Here is a 13949-nt window from a genome sequence, read left to right as displayed (position 1 = left end):
GTAGTAGGGACAAGAAAAAAGTTGGAGATAGCATTCGGTTATATTTTGCAGATCCATTTACTTAGGAATCGATATTATCTGCAATTCACAACTTACAGAATAAGAAGCTGGGAAAAGCAGCAAGTACCAGCTCAACACCATCGACGACAAGTTTACTGATGTTTATACTGCTGTAAAAATGTGCAATGATGATAGCAAGAGTTTTACTGCTAGAGACCACCACCATTGCTACAATCACACACGATCCTAAAAATTCACAATCGGCTCACATGGACAGCTGAACACTAAAATGCAACAGGAACCCACGGACTCGACCCTCCTGAGAAATGGCAAACAGCTGCCACTCTACGAACTTGATAACTATCAAAGATGATCTTATGTAACCTCATAACAGGACATATATGCGTCACAATACTCAAACAATGCATCTGGCAAACAAAATAGTCGCGCAGAGAACCATCAAAGTCAACGAGATGGTTCAAACGACCAGCAGCTTACTGTAGAAGCTTTCCCTCATGCAACCAGCGCGCGGGAGATCACACCCTGGACCCAGGATGCAGTCTCCCTTAGCTGTTCGTCGTCAGACTGGGAACATCGTCCAAGGAGCTCCGAGTGGAAGTTGGAATCCTTGAGCAGCAGTTTAATGGAAGGTCCTAACGTATCCGCTAGGTCCCCTAGCAAGGCAACTCCAGCTTTGGTCACACCATCATCCCTACAAAGCATTTTAGCATATATCACGACACGGTCCCATCTTTTATACAAGCAAACATAAAACAAGTAGAATGCATTCAAGGAAAATTGCTAGAGGTGGACAGTTATCTGAATATGGTTGTCAAGAAGTTCATGTTTCTTATTATTTATTTCGTGTGTTCCATTTGAGAACATCAAAAATAAAAAAGAATAATAGACTGATTGTGCATTCCATACGAAAAGGACAGATCATGGACTCACCTTGATGCATCTCGCAAGACCGCTTCAGTGAACTGGAAAATATTGCCTACGTAAGGCACCATTAGCTCTGTTTTTGAGCTTTTGACACCCTGAAGTATGCCTGAATAGGCCTCGAAAATGCTTCGCCTGAGTTCATCTTGATACTCTACAGTGTCATCATCAGAACGGTCCATACGAAAGCAAAGCTCTGCAGCTCCTTGCAACATAGGCATAGTGTAGGGAACATATTTCTCAAAAAGTCCACCAATGGTAAGAGCAATATCTCCTATGCATGACAATATTGGTGGTTTGACAGAACGGTGAAGCTCTGGGCTTGAAAGATCCTTGAGAAGGGCACCCATGATACTGTCACAGTAAGGGATCACCTTGTCATCCAGGGCACGGCAGATATCAGCAACCACACCCACAGAAACACAGCATACTTGATATGCACCAAAATTTTGTAAGCCCATTTCTAGGTACCTGTGAAACTCTGGCATGTATTTCACAAATTCTGGTCCAGTAGCATAAGCAAGAGCACCAATAGCAAGCATTGCTTCTTCATGCACATTTGAGCTATCACACGAAAAAACTCGGAGAAAGAGCACCATAATTTCGTCAGCAAACTTAACAATTACTGAATTATCATCAAAGTTGTTGAATTTCTGAAGGATTACTTGAACAACGCCACAAAGCAAGGCTTGAAGGTCACTTTGCTTTTCCTTCTCCTCAGAGGATGTGATCTGAAACTCAAAGGTCTGGTTTAATTTCTTCAAGACCTCTTGCAATAACAGCACAATCATGTTCAAAGTCTCTGCAGTATTGCTGCATCTCACAATCTCATTGAGTGTTTCATATGCAGATGCACAAAGCCTGGAGTTGTTGGAATCAGAACGATCAGCAGTGGTGAGGAGAGCTGATACTAACTGACCAAGGTATGGTGTTAGCACTGACGACATAGACCCTGCATTCTCATATCCTTGGGCAAGAAAATACAGGGCTCCACAGACCTTCTCAGCAACATTAGGGGAGTCTTTGATACTTGTCAACAGAACTTCTATAACATGAGGAAGGTTTGCATTTGTCACTACTGAGAAACCTCTGGTTGGTGAATGTAGAAACTCAAATGTCCTACAAAGTGCCCATGCAGTAGTTTCCCTGACATGGTTATTTTGATCTTTGGTTGCATTCAGCAAGAAATCAAAGCCAGCATGAACCAGTGGTGCAAGATTTTCAACCGAAGGACCTTCAAGAATGGAACCAAATGCAAATGTAGCAGCCTCCCTGCTGCGCCAGTCAGGCTTTGTTATGTTTCCCTCTATAAATGGCATCACAAGAGGTACAATGGCATCCTTGACAGCCGTTGCAACAAGTCCCAGGCAGGTGCCCCCGGCCATTGATATATTCCAGATTCCATCATCTTCATCTTGATCCTCCTCTTGCTTCAGAAGTGTTTCTAGAAGCATGGGAACAAGCAAAGGAAGGGCCTTTTCAACAAAATGGAAATGACGTGCCGAACTGACATCACCAGATTCTTCAGCGTCTTCTTGAATAGAAACTTCTTCATCACAGATGGTGCTCCAGAACTCAATAGCTTGAAGTGCAACGGGTTCTTCATCTGCCCTGGCAGCATTTGCAGTCAACTCAAACAAGGTCTGCATGTAGGGCTCCAAAAGGTCATAATAAGTTGATGCTATGGAGACAAAACACTCAAATGCAGCCTTTCTAATATCAGCCTCTTTAGAAATGGCAGTCTCACAAATGACCTTCATTATGTAGTTCCTCTCTGATTCGTTCTGAAAATTTGTGTCAGCAAAATCAAGAGCATTGTATAATGCTTTCACAGCAGCAAGACGGACCTCTGGACTATTCTCCACATGGTTCATGCCCTGGACCACAGCAGTAAGAACAGCATTAACTTGATCCTGCTCCAGATCACTGGGGGATATCTCCTCACAGACATATCCAATGGCGTCCAGGGTAGCTTGCTTCAGAGAAGAGGGTGCATCATGTTTTGTCATGTTACTTAGCAAGTTTATTATGAGTTCTGGCCATCCTTGAAGAGGGATCTCAATGGAAGCAACCTTTGCAATGACTTGAGAAGAGCTGCGCTGGGCTTCAAACACTACTGATCCAAGGGTCATCAACAGGGACCCTTTAACCCGTGACTTGATTGCAGGGTCCACATTTATCCACCGTTGCGTACATATTTCTTTCCTCTTTGAATCATTTGCATCCAAAGAATTCTTAAGGAGAATACCAGCAAGCCTCCGAGATACAGGAGGTTTGTTATCATCAGAAAGCTCAGCAGATAGCGCCTGTAGAAAATGAGGAAAATTCTGCTCCTCAAATTGCTTGATATTCCCTTCTGCAGCATTCCGTATCTGACCATCATGGGACTGCGTAGCTAGCAGAACCTCTGTGATATCCATTAGTTCAACCTGCCAGTGCGAAGAGGACCCAGGAAAAGCATATAAGATATTAAGATCCACAGAACAAAAAAGAGAAACAAAATTGTCAGGCTCCTCCTTTTAATTTGTTGCATAGTCTCTGTTGAGAGTATAAAATTATTCTAGATTTAATCTAGTTTGCATACTGGAAAATCCAAATAATCTAGTTTGTTCTAACAACAAATATTATTCACATTAATACAATTCAAAAAAAAGGAAAGATACAAGTAAAGTAGAACTGCAAATATGTACAGCAGTGCAGTCGCTTGGGAAGTATACCGGGGGGGGGGGTTGGGGTGCAATAGCTTGCCTGAAGCAGGATCAATGTCTCATAAATACTAGAGAGATTCAGTGGATACGCCTGACCTGTCACCAATTACTATGGCGTTTAATTTTGAGAAACATAATTTTTTCCGAGAGGAGGTTTCTGAATCATTATTATTTTCAGAAGGAGGTTTCTCAATTGTTTTCCAAATATAGTTCATCTAAAGCAAATAATCTCAGTTCAGGCACAAGGATCGAACTTATTTAACAAGGCATCATGCTCTAATTATTAGAGGTATCGCGGGCAGAACAGCAGACGTTAACTCGCGCACGCGTATTAAGACTGAAGTCACTATAGATCGAACTGACCAGATCACAACTAAACCATTGGGCCAAATCAACAGCTTCCATCGAGAATCAGCGGCAGGATCGCACGATTCAATGACAAAAAACTAAATCCTACTGCGCAACGGCTACTACGTACGCAGCCAAAACCACGACAAATCTGCCCATCGAAGGAACTTACGAAACAGGGCGACCAAACATCCAACTTAGACACAACAACATCATCAGATCGGAAGCAAATTCACTCTGGGGGACTGTACCTTTGAGCACGTACGAGCACCGCTCACACGGGAACCTCAGCCTCCGCTGCCGCCCGTTGGCCCGCGGAACCGGTGGCGGCGATCTGGAGGCGTTTTTGTCCCCCCAAGGTGAAGAGATCGGTGTGGATTTCGGACGAGACCAGGGAGGTTGTTGGGCTGGGAAGGAGAGGTGGGGGTGTCTGAACTCTGAACTTGGGGAGAAATTTGAATTCGTGGGGACGAGAGGCCAGAGAGGGGAGGCAACGACAGGAGAGAGACGATGTGGAGGGTTGCTTTGGTGCTGACGCTAAATAGAGGGAAGGCTGGCCGTGTAGCCGTTTAGGGCAGTGTGAAATGGTGCGAGTTTGCGACGCGCCGCCGGCTGAACCAAAAGAAACCCTAGGTGCAAAGCCTGGGTCAGTTGGGCCTCTGTGATGGGCCGGTGGACTCTCGTGTTTCGCTCAAAAAAAGAATGGCGCTCGTGTTAGGTTTCCTTTTTGTTTGAACTGTCGTCTTAGGGTTGAAGGAAGACAATTCTGCAAAAAAGAATAGAACGAGAGCTCAGGTGGTTTGGTTGTTGTAGTGATCTGCGAACTCAATCTCTCGAATATGATCATATAGATAGGGTGTGTGTTCGTCTGTTTTTAGGAATGAGTGTTTGTGTTTTTGTGAGCGTCTATTTGTATGTAGTCCATTTAAAAAAAAATGAAGATAAATTTGAAGGGAGACACTCCCACAAAGCATTCCGCCAGGGTCAACGTTGGAGTACCATTTAATTTTTTGGGTTAAGTTTGCGTCTCAACGCCGGCTAATAAAGCGGCATCAGACTGACTGAAGTGTGACCGACATGTCAATATCGGACGTCTGTGGTACAATGATCTTTCGAATTGGTGGATTATCATGACAATGGTACATAAGGGTGAAGGGCTCTTCATGCGGCTGTTAGAAAACTAGGTTAGTCCATGTTGGATTTTCTGCAGCGTCTGTAGAAATCATTATAGAACGTCTAGATGCAAAATGGACAAGTATCTTGATTATATAACTCAATTTTCAGCCGGATTATTGTCGTTCATATTTGCTTCAGTTTCTTTGATTTGATGTACAATTTGTTTAGCAGACAACGAAGTCAAAATGTTTGCTGCAGAGAAGATCATATTTGAGCCTCATAAATTAGTTAATTTTTGTCTCAATCTGTATGTCATGTTTAGTTTTTCCGGTCATCAGGTGTTGTACCAACCCATTTTTGTTCAGGAGTATATATTTATCTGATACCAGATGGCGTCTCGGATAAAAAGAAGAGAAAATACTGGATGTTTATCAGGTTTGAGCATCGCCAGAATCATGTGTTCAAAGTGAATTCAAAATAGAGTATAATCAAGGTTAAAATGTAGTAACATCCTGGTGTTCTGTTTGAAGGGTCAACAGGGTTACTTGCTGTACATTGCAGGCGTCCAAGGGAAAGCAGCTACTCACTCCGATCCATAATAAGTGTCTTGGATTTAGTACAAAATTGTACATCATGCTCTGTGCTGCTGATAATCCTCATTGATTGACCGGAACTTGAGGATCTTTTGGACGCTCGCAAGATGTTTCACCTCCTTGGGTGGTACTTCCTTCATTCCATCCTTGCTAATGCTTGCTTGCTTGTCCTTGTTTCCTTGGGCAAGTGCCGCCTCGTCACAAATGGGTTTTGGTGGAGCATCTGACAAGGAAAGGAACACATTAAAACACAAATGAATCTAATGTAAAAATTGCATTAGGTCCGCCCGGGGAATAATCGGGGTTCCTAATGAATTGTACAGGTTGGCATTGTTAACCTGCCTTTCTGACAGGTTCAATGATTTAAGAACGGGGGTAGATGTGCAAACAAGGGACAGACATCTAAAATCTTCAGGAAACAACATCAGCAAATTCACATGGTACCAGATAAATATATTAAACTAGAGTGCTTACATGGCATTTAACATGCCATGAAGAAATCTTTGCTGCAAAGAAAGAGGAGCAGGCATGTTAACAATGCAAGCACTTACCACTTTCTGAAAACAAATAACATGTGCCGACAGTTTCTTCGTATTCTCCAATCTGTCATTAAACAAGGTATCAGCTACCAGTTCACTGGGCAATTAGGTTCACAATTGGAAGCCCTAAAAGTACAGATTCCAAAAAATAAACAGCAGAAATTATCAGAAGGGAAGGAAACCCGATGAAGTTTACTGGTACAGGTAACATCAGCAAAGCAATCAACAGCAAACGCAGTGAGCTAGTGCTAAAGCTGGCACAAATAATGTATGGAATTCAAATACACCTTAGTTCCATCCTGTTCTCTTAGCACTTCAACAGACACAAAAATACAGTTATAAAAAAAAATCTCGATAAATACTCCAGACAATCTCTAGTAATAAAAAAAAGTTCTAACATGTTCAGATAAATTGGGTGTACCAAGATATTTATCTACGGAGTAACATAATTAACCCAAGTAAAATTTTAATACTCCCTCCGTCCAACAAAAGATGCATCAAGTTTGTCAAAATTTGGATGTATCTAGACATGACTTAGTGTATAGATGCATTCAAATTTAGTCAAAGTTGAGACATCCTTTGTTGGATGGAGGAAGCAGTAATACATCAGCTGTATAATTTATACACTTGCAAAAGCACCTATAAGCAGTGTATGGAGCTAGCGCACAAAGGATCTATCACTACCAGCAAAGTAACATTCCACATCTCAGAGGTATGGTTAAACATAGGCTGCAACAAAATTAAAACCAAACATAGAGTAGTGCCCCTTAAGATGGTAAGTAAACGTCTTCAAAAGAAAAAATAACATGGACAATACTCACCATCTTCAGGCCATCGCCTACTACCAAGGTAGGAGTCAATGTATCCAAACCCTGAAAAACATTACAAAGAACTTAGTAAAGTGCACAAGGCAGTAAACAAAATTATACAGATATGTCATGTAAGAAAAGAAGTCAAGCACTAAACATCTAACAAAGATAACATTGATCTATTACCAAGGTAGTAAAGTGCACAAGTCTGTGCACAGTAGGGGGCATCAGTGGCGGATCTAGGATCTTATCACCAGGGGTGCCACGTTTGACATGTATAGACCAATTGTTAGCACAAATAACACCCAAAGGCACAATCTGTTTTGTCAAAAGTACATCACATTTGTTTTCAAAACCATAAAAACTTAGACCAAAAGAGTATATTTGAGGCTATAATTAGCTGAGTTGCTAGATTAATGAAAAAACCTTATATGGTATCACATTTTTTGCAAAAAATTTAGGGGGTGGTGTGGCACCCATGGTAGCCTGATCCGCCCATGGGGCATCAAAGAGCTAAATGAGTAGCAGACATGCTGACAAATAAGCATCTCTTAACATAATGCTATCCAGATTTTCTCGTTTGAATCAACCATAGAGGCATAGCGGTTTTGTGTCTGATAAAGGTATCCATTGACCATAGCAACTGAAAAATTCAAAGAGAAATTCTTCATGTAGTAGGTAGTAGCACATACTAATGGCAATAACCCTCTTAGGTAATCAGTGAATAGCCTACTGCTTCATCTTCATGTTAACTAAGAAAACAAAAATGCCCTCGAACTTTGTTAGCATTTGAACATTTCTGAAATAACCAAATCTCAAGCGAACTCTTTGTTGATATCAATGGTATAGAGAGAGCAGAAGTTTTTAATCAAAATTTGGAGCCACCACATCTTGTTGTTACATTGACAACAGAGTCTAATGTGAGTAATGTCTATTTGTACCTGCAACCCGCAGGCATAGAGAAGAACCAACTTACAGAGAGTATATATGGGGCATTTGGTTGTATGTCAGAATAAAGGCAGTCATCCAACTCTAGCAAGATATACTCTTCTTCTTCCTCCTTGTCCTCTTCACATATGTGCTTGTCTTTAAGGTTTTCCTTTGTCATCCTCAACAAGAATGTGCACTTATACAGTAGTAAATTACGCACTTTACCAACCAGATTACCTGCGAAGTTTAGAAGTAGAAGATGAGTGCACGAGATGCAACTACCCGGAACTTTGTTTCCACTGGGTGAATACACAACACAGCACTCCCAAGATAAAAAGTGCATTATTTAAGTCCCTTGTGCTTGAGGCTAGTAATAGACTAAGATACCACAGTCCACAGTTCCAGACTACAGAGTACATACAGTACAACTTATTTATAAGGGAGAATGGATTGCTTGCTCTAAAATCCGTGAGTCTCATATCATTTGCCCTTTAGTTCATTGTGGGGGATCATATACCAACTTCTTCATGTGCCAACTGTTAACACAATATGTCCCCATGTGAAATGATCTACGTGCCCCTCATCTATTTTTCTCTATCAGATTTCAGCAAGAGGACACAGAGCTCCTTCTCTGTTTCCTTCTCTACTCCAATTATATGCATGAATATCTCTAAGCTTAGGTGTGTGCTCAAGAAGAATATATCTATACTTAATGAAAAAAAAGGATATGTATCTCTCTGCTTAACACAAATGGACCATCGATACGAGAAGAAAATTATACATTATGTAGCTCATCGTAATTTTGAAAAAACAAGTAATTTTTCGTTATAAGCCTCGTGGAATTACAATATGCCAAACATCCAAACAAGTAATTATACATTATGTATCTCTCTGCTTAACACAAATAGACTGCTTATCCAATGCAAGTAATTTTGAATTATAAGCCTCGTGGAATTACAATATGCCAAACATCCAAACAATATTCAACCTTTACAGTCTTACAGAGGCAAAACCGGATCCATGAAAAGCAATTGTTTGCACGATAAGGGGACAAGCACAGGGGATACGGGAAAATGGCATATCTCTAAAAACAGTCATCCAGGGATACAGCTAGTATATAAGTGTTTAGAAAAAAATCAGCATATAATAAAGATAACCATAATTTAGATGAGAGAGAGAGAGAGTATTGCATTTGCTGCCTCCTTTTCATTGATAAATACGGAGTATTTTTTAGCTTGCTAACCTCATGTCCTCACTCCTCAAGACTTCATAACGTGGTCTTTGCTGCCTGAAACAACAGCAGCAGAAAGGCAGAAGCAAAAGCGAGAGGGGAGGGTGAGTAGGGGGCTCAGGGGAGACGAGGAGGTTACCTACCTCTTGCAATCACCTGATAATGGGGAGGAGATGGGGATGGTCGCGGTAGCGGATACGGCCGGTATCGACGAAAATCCAGGCGGCGGCCGGAGGCGTGGTGCAAGGGGCGGCTGGGTGCTAGAGTGAGCGAGATGGAGCTGCATGTTGCCTCAGTCTAGCATATTGGGCCTTTAGGCTGGTCATAGTGGGATTAACTCAGCTGGTATCATGCAGTGCCACCTAAGCATTTGGTTGATGTGGCATATCATTAAATGAAGAAAAAGCTAGTAATAGTATCGTAATATGATACCCGTAACATAACGTTTTCCAAGATGTAATGTCTCTTGTAAAGCAATAAATGAAGGCACTACGATACCATGTTTATGATATATGATAGTATTTCTATGTTACTCCCACTATGACCAGCCTTAGATGAGCTTTGAAGAAGGGGTTCTGGTCAGGACGTGTCCCCAGCCGTATCACACTATCAAATTAAATAACTAATAAAACAAAGATACTCGGAGTCAGAGGACACGTCTATCTCCGTATCCCCGATTGTCCCATATCGAGTACAATATGGGAGGAAGATCTCCTGATGTACCGCCAGAACCGCCCCATCCTGCATTATGTCAAGAGACCGACGGCGGCATGGCCCGAACAGGATACAGCCACTTTTGGAGTGTCCGCACTTACAATGTTTCAAATTCATAAAATTGAGAAATAACACGCAGGACATCTCCACCTGACAATTGCAATTTGGCTAAGAAAAGGCTCGGGTCGTAATCAGTAGGCCTACCAATTCCTCTGTGGTGACCAATTTGGGCATCAGCTCCAGTGCTCCATAATTACAGTACATGTCACAAACCTTCAATGATTTTGTCGGCATCCAACTGTTTTCGAATTGGTTTATTCAAGAATTCAAAACATCCCAATGCAATAAAAGAATCGAATCCTAAAATTCCTATTCGAGATATTTTCAGGCCCCTAGGGGCTATTGTACCTAGTATATTGAATTTTCCTTCATCTTACTATTTACTAACGCATAATCAGAGCCTGTTAAAAAAATATTTGTTGCTTGACAATTTACAACAAACCTTCCAAGTACTTCAAGGACTTAAATACTCTTTAATAGATGAAAATCAAAGGATTTCTAATTTCGATAGTAATCTCCTGTTGGATACATTCTTTTTGAATTATCACTTTGCCCATCATGATTCTTGGGAGAACACATTGGCAATAATTCACCTTGGGCAATTTATTTGTGAAAATGTATGTTTATTTAAATCGCACATAAAAAAATCAGGTCAAATTTTCATTGTTAATATGGATTCCTTTATTATAAGAGAAGCTAAACCTTATTTGGCCACTACAGGGGCAACTGTTAATGGTCATTATGGAGAAATCCTTTACAAGGGAGATAGGTTAGTTACGTTTATATATGAAAAATCGAGATCGAGTGACATAATGCAAGGTCTTCCAAAAGTGGAACAAATCTTTGAAGCGCGTTCAATCGCATTTCACACAGGTAAAAGCAAGCCAGAATCTGGTTTGTGCTGCTTAGTTGTTCACTGATCGGATGAATAGAAGATCAGGAAAGAAAAGAGCATATTACAGACCGTGGCATAAGAAAATGCAAATAAGGGCCTGTTTGGGAGGGCTTCACTCCACCTAAACTCCACTCCACCTCTAAACTCCACTCCACCTCAGCTCCACTCCACCTGATAAATGTGTTTGGCACACAAACCAGCTCCGGACTACTATTTCCCTTGTTTGCTGATAAAGAGATGCTTTGTGGATGAGCAGAGGAACCAGAAGGAAGAAGACGATAGACAGGGAGAGAGACCACGGGATACTGTTTCTGTTCTTTGATTCCGTCACTCTCTAGCTACCGATGTTTGCCTTTGTAGCTACTGTAGCGGGTCCCCAACTTCAGCCCAACAGGCGCATAGCCATGTGCACCAGACCCAACACATGTCCAGGTACGGGGGTTATAGAGTAGCAGAAATCAGCAGGTAATTGAACGGGAAACAGCAGCGAACGATCGAGGTGCTGGTGGAGGGGGATGGCGACGTTTTTACCTTCTCAGAGGAGGTGGCGATGGCTTGGCCGCTGTGCAGCCTGGAGGAGAGCGGGGAATCTCCGTGGCGGCGGCGAATCCCGGAGAACTGGCAGCGGCAGCGGCGGAGGCTCGCGGGAGATGGAGGGCGGGCTGGCAGGAGGATAAGCTCCGGCTCGCCGGAGATGGAGCGCGGCGGGCTCTGCTAGGGCCGGAGATGCGCCGCCATGGGGTAGGTCCAACACGAGCGGGGAGCAGGAAGATGAGGAAGCGGTGCTGGCTGCCTATGGGACAAAAGCTGTGAAGTGAACCTGTACCAAACATGATCTAAGTATTTTGATACGTGCAACCTTAGCGAATTCAACACATATAGTCGATGATGTGGTTAGTGGATGATCAAACTCACTCTCAACTCAAAATTGGTATAATTTACATCCTGATTTTACCAAAACCAGATTAATCAAGCCCTAGGACATATAATAAACATTTTGAGAAATTACACAAGCGCATCTCCACCCGACAGCTGTAAGAATGGATCCCCAAACTAACACAAACATATACACACTGCCTGCGTGACTGCATAAGACAACAATTTGGCTACAGAAGTTCATTCATTGCCCAAAAGGTTACAATAGAGTGTCTACAAAATAAGTTGCCATTTTTGCCGAAGAGCATCGGGCATCCACGTCAAGCAGACACTGTTACATCACCAAAATCACAAGCATTAAGACACGAAGCATTTTATAGCCGATCCGCTTAAACATTTTTTTTTCGAACAAGGAGCAGGCTCCCGATTTCATTGAAATCAAGCAGTCCAGTTCATGTCCACCGATGTTCAACAAAAAATAAAAGTAGCCGCCAGTTACTCCTGGACGACCAACAACTTCATAAAACTTGCTACTTCTATTACAGGTCTAGCAAGAGACTAAATTCCAGAAAGCATCGATCCAAACTTGTTCCAAAAAGCGCGGGGCACTCGTTCATCGATGCATGCACGCATGCATGGATGCAGCACCGAGAAGCGTACTCTAGCTAGGTAACTATACTTGTACTGTTTAGACGATTAATAACGGATCTTGAACCCATCCGATGAGTAATGTATCTTCACTGACAGATTTTTGTCTCCACCCGTTAGCGGTGACAATGTCATCACTATAGATAAAGAATTTCTCTGTCAATGCTGACTGTTTTTGGAGCCTTCAATGTTGCGAAAGTTACAGGTTCTTAAACAAGCCCGGAAAATAAAGGTGCCAAGTCCATTCATCTTGGTGTAGACATAGATGTGTGTAATAGTATGTGTATTTTTTTCTTAGAAACACAGTACAGCCCAAATGCTCACAAAAAGGACGTGTAATTTTTAGTGACAACCGAGGACAATGGAATTACATACTACACTTGTTCACAGTAAAATACTTCATGGTTTATCTAAGAAAGGTTGTTACTGACACGATATACATCACTAAAAAACAGCTGGCTCATTTCTAAGACAAACTGAAAAAATAGAGATCTCCAGGACACTGTCAAACTCAAGAGATTAAAGGTACCTGCCATCTGAACAAATAGTAGGAAGCACACGAGTTTAGGCTGATTTTTTTCTTTTTGAGGGCCTCAATCTTAACCTTTTTTTTTTGAGCGAAGCCTCAATCTTAAGCTGAATGACACTGTTTTTTAATCGAGTATACTATTTTTTTTAGAACAAATCGAGTGGAGTATTTTTTTTTTTGGGAATGCACACTTGCATTAACTACCAGACGAAGCAGAATAGCTCGTCACAGCGTTCATTACAGCAGGGCCATCTACATGCAGACGGGATCCCTGAGTTAAATTCCGGCCAAGCTTAGCCAAATCATGTGCTACCTCATTACAACATCTCGGACAGTAAAGAACCTTGACAGAAAAAAAGCCCTGATTTGTTCAATGATCACAGCAAAAGGGGACTTGTCAGACTCAGCAGATAGCAGCACCGAACGTAAGAACAGAGAATCAGTTTCCAGAATCACATTCCGATGACCCTTCACATTTGCCAGCTTAACTCCCTGAAGCGCTGCCATTGCTTCCGCCTGAGAGGCACTCTGAAGATTAAATAAATTACCAGCTCCACTTGCCAAAACGACGCCGCTACAGTCCCTAAGAACAGCTCCCCAGCCACCGTCTTCCGAGTCAGGCAGAAATGAGCCATCAACGTTAATTTTCACCCAACCTTCGTCAGGTTTCCTCCAACTCTGCACATCATCAGAAAGGGCAGCAGTTGGTTTTGTAGCAATCTCTAAAAAGGATCTCGCTTGGTTTCTAATAATGAATGTCAGGTCATCAGGCGTCCTAGCCACTCCTCCTTCTCTAACTTTGTTTCTTTCAAGCCACCAGTTCCATAGAACAGTCGCCATCGGAGTTTGTTTCTCATCCGTCAAGTTCAGCAATCCCTCAAACACCTCCACTGCACTATTCAATGCTGCGAAGCGCTGCCTTTCCTCATCTAAATCCACACCTCGCCAGATTTTCTTGACATGCTTACATTTAAAAAACAAGTGCCAAGAATCTTCATCTTTGGTTCTGCA

The 13949-nt window shown here is 42.1% G+C and overlaps 2 protein-coding genes across 9 annotated transcripts; both read right to left on the bottom strand.

Annotated features, from left to right (window-relative positions):
- Positions 1 to 100: 100 nt before the first annotated feature.
- Positions 101 to 4581, bottom strand: LOC100827513 (importin subunit beta-1). The gene is made up of 3 exons (XM_003558096.4): positions 4250 to 4581; positions 952 to 3371; positions 101 to 712 (listed from the first exon to the last, which is right to left on the bottom strand). The coding sequence occupies exons 2-3, from the start codon at positions 3360 to 3362 to the stop codon at positions 514 to 516; spliced, it is 2610 nt and encodes an 869-aa protein (XP_003558144.1). The 5' UTR covers positions 3363 to 3371; positions 4250 to 4581; the 3' UTR covers positions 101 to 513.
- Positions 4582 to 5558: 977 nt separating this feature from the next.
- Positions 5559 to 11729, bottom strand: LOC100827200 (general transcription factor 3C polypeptide 6). 8 transcript variants are annotated; one of them, XM_010230438.3, is made up of 8 exons: positions 11417 to 11713; positions 9360 to 9578; positions 9229 to 9273; positions 8032 to 8222; positions 7242 to 7373; positions 7068 to 7118; positions 6259 to 6310; positions 5559 to 5930 (listed from the first exon to the last, which is right to left on the bottom strand). In XM_010230438.3, the coding sequence occupies exons 4-8, from the start codon at positions 8161 to 8163 to the stop codon at positions 5746 to 5748; spliced, it is 552 nt and encodes a 183-aa protein (XP_010228740.1). In that variant the 5' UTR covers positions 8164 to 8222; positions 9229 to 9273; positions 9360 to 9578; positions 11417 to 11713; the 3' UTR covers positions 5559 to 5745. The 8 variants fall into 8 exon arrangements, with proteins under 8 accessions (XP_010228740.1, XP_024312700.1, XP_010228739.1 ...); XM_024456932.1 differs by lacking the exon at positions 9229 to 9273; XM_014897793.2 differs by lacking the exons at positions 9229 to 9273; positions 9360 to 9578 and adding an exon at positions 6050 to 6116 and having other exon boundaries at positions 5864 to 5930; positions 11417 to 11729.
- Positions 11730 to 13949: the final 2220 nt, after the last annotated feature.

This window comes from Brachypodium distachyon, chromosome 1, assembly GCF_000005505.3.
Source record: "Brachypodium distachyon strain Bd21 chromosome 1, Brachypodium_distachyon_v3.0, whole genome shotgun sequence".
In the NCBI taxonomy this organism is placed as follows: domain Eukaryota; kingdom Viridiplantae; phylum Streptophyta; class Magnoliopsida; order Poales; family Poaceae; genus Brachypodium; species Brachypodium distachyon.
Note: the sequence above shows the minus strand (reverse complement) of the source record. Positions and strands in the feature narration are given on the sequence as shown.